General features: G+C 48.9%; 1 protein-coding gene across 1 annotated transcript in view; it reads right to left on the bottom strand.

Moving 5' to 3' along the window:
* Nucleotides 1–2,365: 2,365 nt before the first annotated feature.
* GUCA1B (guanylate cyclase activator 1B) overlaps nt 2,366–7,402 on the bottom strand; it is an 11,608-nt gene continuing 6,571 nt past the window's right edge. Inside the window, exons 3-4 of the mRNA XM_023212805.1 lie at nt 4,764–4,881; nt 2,366–3,705 (exon numbers count right to left, since the gene is read on the bottom strand). Of these exons, the coding sequence (XP_023068573.1) occupies nt 3,578–3,705; nt 4,764–4,881 (246 nt within the window). The 3' untranslated portion in view covers nt 2,366–3,577. The remainder of the gene's footprint in view (nt 3,706–4,763; nt 4,882–7,402) is intronic.

The following is a 7,402-nucleotide window of genomic DNA, read 5'->3' as shown; positions in this document are numbered from 1 at the left end:
AAGAGGGTGGGTGGATCTGCAGAAAACTTCATTTCTTGAGAAGAAATCCATATGTTTTCAGAAAAGCCTGCACAAGTCCCTCATACTTCCCCTCCTTGGTGACATATGGTGCTCCATGGCTCCCCACAGATCTGCGACTCATTGCTCATTGCAAATAATCTATCCCTGATCTAACCTAAATCCCTCTTGCTGCAGTGACACCTGATACCAGTTGGGAAGTGGGACAGTCTGTTACAGGTGGGCCCCATCCGCATCTTTGCACATCTCAACTTTAAGAATACCCAACTCAGGCTGGGCGCAGTGGCTCACACCTGTAATCCCATCACTTTGGGGGGCCGAGGTGGGCGAATCACGAGGTCAGGAGATCGAGACCATCCTGGCTAACACGGTGAAACCCTGTCTCTACCAAAAGACAAAAAAATTAGCCAGGCGTGGTCACAGGTGCCTGTGGTCCCAGCTGCTCTGGAGGCTGAGGCAGGAGAATGGCGTGAACCTGGGAGGCAGAGCTTGCAGTGAGCCGAAATTGCACCACTGCACTCCAGCTTGGGCTACAGAGCGAGAATCCGTCTCAGAAAAACAAAACAAAACAAAACAAAAATAGCAATGAAAAACCCAACTCAGAGATCTATCTCTACCTGTCCAAGGCAAGTTTTCTTGGTTCTGTCCCTGAATTACAGCTACCTGGTTGCTGCAGGAACCTGGGGAGACACACAGGCTGGAGCAGTTGTGACCATTTTTTCAAAGATGCTCTTTCTTCTAGGCTTTGAGTCTTCACTTCAGCTGGGTGTGGGGGAGGTGTGGGGAGTAAATGAAAATTCAGGAGAGGAAGCCAGGCATGGTGGCTTAATGCCTGTAATCCCAGCACTTTGGGATGGGTGCTGAGGTGGGTGGATCACTTGAGCACAGAAATTTGTGACCAGCCTGCCCAACATGGTAAAACCTTGTCTTTACAAAAAAATAGAAAAATTAGCTGGCCGTGGTGGTGTGCACCTGTGGTCCCAGCTACTCAGGATGCTGAGTTGGGAGGATCGCTTGAGCCTGGGAGGCGGAGGTTGCAATGAGCCAAGATTGCGCCACTGCACTCCAGCCTGGGTAACAGAGCCAGATCCTGTCTCCAATAAATAAATACATAAATACATTCAGGAGTGGGAGAGAGAAAATGAGGGGAAAAATAAGTAAAATACCAAGTCAGAGAGTGCCCCACTGGGCGGATGAGGGGGTGCATTTTTGCTCATGTCCTGTCCACCACTTGGACCTCCCCAGACAAGGAAGTCAGCCAGGGACTGAGCAACAGACATGGAAGGAAGGTAGAGGTAGAGGTCGTTCTGTCTGAACGTTGGTTCAGCAGAAAGAAAAAGGGAGTTGACATTTCTGTTCCTTTGGCTGGCTGCCTGTTGGGAAATCCTGAAGGTCAGAGTTGGGAAGGTGTCTGCATGTAATTAGGACATCCCTCAATGTCATTCACATACCTTCTTCATAATTTGGGGCATGTCTGTGTCCCACCTGGATACACACACACACACACACACACGCACGCATATATATATATATATATTTTTTTTTTGAGATGGAGTTTCACTCTTGTTGCCCAAGCTGGAGTGCAATGGGGCAATCTTGGCTCACCGCTACCTCCGCCTCCAGGGTTCAAGCAATTTTCCTGCCTCAGCTTCCCAAGTAACTGGGATTAGAGGCACATGCCACCACACCTGGTTCATTTTGTAGCTTTAGTAGAGACGGGATTTCACCAAGTTGGTCAGGCTGGTCTCAAACTCCCGACCTCAGGTGATCTGCCCACCTCTTCCTCCCAAAGTGCTGGGATTACAGGCATGAGTCACCGCACCTGGCCCGCTTACTTTGCTTTGCTTTCTTTCTTTCTGTCTTTCCCTCCTTCCTTCCCTCCCTCCCTTCCTTCCTTTCTTTTTCTCTTTCTCTGTCTCTGTTTCTCTTTCTTTCTTTTTTTTTTTGATGGAATTTCATACTTGTTACCCAGGCTGGAGTGCAATGGCGCGACTTTGGCTCACTGCAACCTCCAACTCCCGGGTTCAAGTGATTTTCCTGCCTCAGCCTCAGTAGCAGCTGGGATTACAGGCACCTGCCGCCGCGCCCAGCTAATTTCTTTCTTTCTTTCTTTTTTTTTTTTTTTTTTGTATTTTTAGTAGAGACGGGGTTTCACCATGTTGGTCAGGCTGGTCTTGAACTCCTCACCTCAGGTGATCCACCCACCTCGGCCTCCCAAAGTCCTTGGATTACAGGTGTGAACTGCTGCGCCTGGCCAGTGTTTTTCTAATCAATTATTTTTTACCAAATTGGTGTCTAAAGGAAATTTTATATGAATATCATATGAAATAGCACGCCTACGAAGTCGCAGGTTTAATAGGTTGGTTTTATTTTTTATACACCAACATAACAACCTATCTATTCAAGATAAAGCAAATGTTTTTCCAGGTCTCACTTTAAACTGTCTTATAGGAGTAACAGTGACCCAGGGCGCTGGTTTTCAGTTTTCTTTTTTCAGAGGTGCCTCCAGTTCCAGAGGGTACTCAGACCCCCTTTCAACCAGAGAGACTCCCTTTTAATCTAGTTTCTATACTGGAGTTACACATAAGAGTTTATATAACAAAAAATAATTCCACATCTAAAAATATAATAATCCAAACCGCTCGCCTAGTCCGACCTGCTCACTGTGCCGCTGAGACATAACCGAGGTTAGGGAGGAGAAGTGGCTGTCTTGGGTCACACGGCCATTAGAAGCAAAGTCCGGCCCATGAACCCCAGTCGGCAGGCCCCCAATTCATGCCAGAGACAGACAGAAGTTTTCTCCATCCTTTAAAGAGAAACATTCGGCTTATCGCTGGGAGTTGTGGAAGGTCCATAGTGGGGGATGTGGATGGAAAGGGAGGATTGTTGGGGGAATGGTGGGTTGGCAGCAGGGGGTCCCGGAGCAGCGCCCAGGCAGAGCTGAAACAGCCCCTTTAAGCACAGCCGACCCTTCCAAAGGCAGAAAGACTACAGCCTGCAGCGTATTTGCTACCATTTTTCCTGTTGACACCACTGGTGAGGATGCCTTCGGGAGAAGGAGGCCAGATTCCTCCCCATTAACGCCCCTCAGCGTCCTGGAAGTTAGAAAATTATTGCCGCCCCCTGCTTCCCAACACTCCTGCCTTTTCTTCAGTCTCAATACCCTACCACCCCTGCCTCCTACCAGTCTTTGTGTTCTCATTTCTGATTTGGTCTGTGGGACCCTCACCCCTCAGTTGGCTCCTGCTTCCAACTGAGAACACCTAGAAACCGTGGGAGCCCCACAACCACCAAGCCAAGGCATAGTTCTCCCGGGAACAGCTGAATGGAAAAAGTAACCCAGTTCCCTTCACCATCCCAGGGAATTCTCCAAAATGGACTATGCCCTGTTGGCCACTTCAGACCCAGCAGCCCTTCCCCATCCCCACTCAGCCCTGCACAGGGGGTGCCAGGAAGTCCACACCAGGGGAAGAGTGGGCATGAGCAGGCTGAGCCAGGGACCCTTCCACTACCCTGGAAACCTGGGTGAGCCTGGAGTCATGCAGGGGCCCCAGACCCCTCAGAACATGGCACTTTTCCGTCTCTGCTGAGCGAGCCAGCTGCTGGGATTCATGTCCATCTGCAGCATCTTCATCACCCATTTGTCCCGACGGGCACCTTCAACAAACTCGTTCAGAGACAGCTGGCCTGAGCAGGGGGGAGGAGAGGCGGTCATGCAGAAGAAGGGGAGATCTGACTCTGGGGGCAGGAGGGGAGACCTCGCTCCCAGGATGCGCCTACATCTCTTATGCCAACTATCCTGCAGTCTCAGGCCCCAAGCTTGAGGCTTGTCAGGTGTCTGAATCTCCAGGAGTCTCCTGCCACCTTTAAGGGGCTTTCTAGGCCGGGTGCGGTGGCTCACGCCTGTAATCCCAGCACTCTGGGAGGCCGAGATGGTTGGATCATGAAGTCAGGAGATCGAGACCATCCTGGCTAACACGGTGAAACCCTGTCTCTACTAAAAATACAAAAAATTAGCTGAGTGTGGTGGTGGGCCCCTGTAGTCCCAGCTACTCAGAAGGCTGAGGCAGGAGAATGGCGTAAACCCAGGAGGCGGAGCTTGCAGTGAGCCGAGATTGTGCCACTGCACTCCAGCCTGGGTGACAGAGCGAGACTCCATCTCAAAAAAAATAAAAAAATAAAAATAGGTGGAGGGGGCTTTCTTTACAGATGAATTGAATTTTTGCATACGGTCCCACGGAAATGCTGGGTGGAGCTGAGAGATCTGGACGGCTCCTGTGTATATTCCAAGCCAGCTCTCTCCCCACACAGCCTTGGGGCTGGGCACTGGGCTACAGGGAGGAGAGCCCAAGCAGCCTGAATGGAGGCCTACCCTATGCCTGCTCTTAAACACATTATCCCATTCATTCCTCTCAACCACTATTATTATCCCCATTTTCCAGATGAGGAAATTGAGACCAGGACGAGAAACTCAATATATCACTCCCTGCCTGACTCCAAAGTTCCAATTCTTTCTATTCTGCATACTGGGCCTCCATCGGCAACTCCTATAGGACTTTTAGTCGCTCCTACAAACACGTGCTCATGAGTCCCTTTGTTAGTTCATGTCATCTTCTCCACAGCCTTCTCACAGATGAGGACCTCAGGGTTGGAAGGTGGAGGGTCTTGCCCGAGGATGTGAGGCCAGAAAGTGGCGGTGATGCAGAGTGGGCAGCACCCCCCTCACACATCTCTGCCCCTCTTACCATCTCCATTCTCATCCACCAGGAGGAAGATCCTGTCTACGACCTCCTCGGGCGTGAGCAACTGGCCTTGCTCAGTTTGTAGCTCTCGCCGGCAGGCTTTCTTCAGCTGGTAAATTCCCTGCCAAAGAAAACTCAGTTGCATTGATGGGAGACCCTGCAAGCTCACCCTCACCCCCATGACCCACATCCCTCAGCACCACTTCCCCAGTGCTGGCTTCCCAGGCTATGCGTCTTAGGATCACGTCATCTGGATCCAGATCAAAACTGACCTGTCTTAAGGCGGTGCTCTCAGAATCCCACTGGCCTAATTCCAGCTGAGTTCCCGGCCTCACACCCCACCTGACCCCAACACCATTTGCATTTCCACTGTGAGCCGCAAAGCCCAAATCCAAAACCTCTAATGAGGGAGGTTTAAGTCACCATGAGTCTAAATCGCATTCTACACAGGAAGAAATAGAGGTGCAGAGAAGAAAATTCAGTGTATCTATATATGTGTGAGTCTGTACATGTGTAAAACAGAATGATGGGGATACACATGTTCCCTCCTCATGGACGGGAGGCAAAAACCCAGGTTTCTCCTTTTCCTGTTTCCTCTCCTGGTGAAACTATGTTTGTGAAAGCATCATGTAGGCCAGGCGCTGTGGCTCACACCTGTAACCCCAGCACTTTGAGAGGCCGAGGCAGGCCATCACTTGAGGTCAGGAGTTCAAGACCAGCCTGGCCAACATGGTGAAATCCTGTCTCTACTAAAAATACAAAAACTAGCCGGGCACAGTGGTGGGCGCCTGTAATCCCAGCTACTCAGGAGGCTGAGGCAGGAGAATTGCTTGAACCCAGGAGGTAGAGGTTGCAGTGAGCTGAGATTGCGCCACTGAACTTCGGCCTGGGCAACAAAATGAGACTCTGTCTCAAAAAAAAAAAAGAAAGAAAGAAAGCACTATGTAAATGTGGAAGAGATGGACACATATGATGGTTTTCCTTAGCTCCCAGGCTGGCGCTCCCTGAGGACAGAAGCTGTGTCTTATGCACCTCTATGGCCTCACTGCCCAGCCCAGTGCCCAGCACAAAGTAGGCCTCATCGACGTGTCTTGGGAGACTGAGGGGTTAAATCCAGCTCCAGCACTTTCTAGGTAGACTAATTTGGGCGGATTACAGAATCTCTATGAAGCAACTTCTTGCTCTGTGAAATAGGGCTAACGATGGTCTGGCTAACGCAGGGAACACGCCAGAGTGTGGAATGCACTAGGCACTTCTTTTCTTCCTTAATCATTCTTGCTAATAGAGAGTGATGGTGAGTCTTTTAAAAGAAATAACTTCTGATCTTGACTTTTTCTCATGCATTTGTGTTTTCTATTTTATTGATTTCTGCTGTTTATTTTCTTTCTTCTACTATCTTTGGATTTAATTTTATTTATTGATTATTTATTTTGAGATGGAGTCTTGCTCTGTCGCCCAGGCTGGAGTGTAGTGGCGCCATCTCGGCTCACTGCAAGCTCTACCTCCCAGGTTCAAGCGATTCTCCTGCCTCAGCCTTCACAGTAGCTGCAACTACAGGCACCTGCCACCACGCCCGGCTAGTTTTTTGTAGTTTTAGTAGAGACTGGGTTTCACCATGTTAGCCAGAATGGTCTCGATCTCATGACCTTGTGTTCTTCCCGCCTCGGCCTCCCAGAGTGGTGGTATTACAGGTGTGAGCCATCACTGCTCCCAGACAAGGGTTTATTTTACTTTTTTTTTTTTTAGACAGGTTTTCACTCTGTTGCTCAGGCTGGAGTGCAGTGGCACAATCACAGCTCATTGTAGCCTCGACCTCCCAGGCTCAGGCAATCCTCCCATCTCAGCCTTTGGAGTAGCTGGGACCAGGTGCATACCACCATGCCCAGTTAATTTTTTTTGTATTTTTTGTAGAGATGGGGTCTTACTATGTTGCCCAGGCTGATCTTGAACTCCTGGGCTCAAGTGATCCACTCACCTCAGCCTCCCAAAGTGCTGCGATTACATGTGTGAGTCCCTGCACCTGGCCTTAATTTACTCTTCCTTTTTTCTAATTTCCTGAGATGGCCTCTTAGATCATTGATTTTCTAATATATAAAGTCTTATTTTCTAATATAGTATGCATTTTCTAATTATTTCCTAATATATATTTTCTTTTCTTTTCTTTTTTTTGAGACAGGGTCTTACTTTGTTGCCCCAGCTGGAATGCAGTGGCATGATCATAGCTTACTGCAGCCTCCAACTCCTGGCTCAAGCAATCCTCCCAGCTCAGTCTCCCAAGTAGCTAGGACTACAGGCATGTACCTCCAAGCCTGGATAATTTTTAAACTTTTTGTAGAGATGGGGTTTCACTTTGTTTTCCAGGCTGGTCTTGAACTCCCGGGTCAAGCAATCCTCCCACCTCAGCCTCCCAAAGTACTGAGATTACAGGATGAGCCACTGCATCCAGCCTCTATTTCCTAATGTATGCATTTTAAGTCTTATTTTCTAATATGTACATTTTAAATCTATAAATTTTTCTGCAGGTTCAGCTTTAGCTGCATTTCACAAGTTGTAGTATATCATGCTTGCGCTATTTTTCAATTTAAGACACTTGCCGTGTGTGTGTGTGTGTGTGTGTGTGTGTGTGTGTGTGTGTGTGTGTG

Source organism: Piliocolobus tephrosceles, chromosome 5 (assembly GCF_002776525.5).
Source record: "Piliocolobus tephrosceles isolate RC106 chromosome 5, ASM277652v3, whole genome shotgun sequence".
NCBI lineage: Eukaryota > Metazoa > Chordata > Mammalia > Primates > Cercopithecidae > Piliocolobus > Piliocolobus tephrosceles.
Note: the sequence above shows the minus strand (reverse complement) of the source record. Positions and strands in the feature narration are given on the sequence as shown.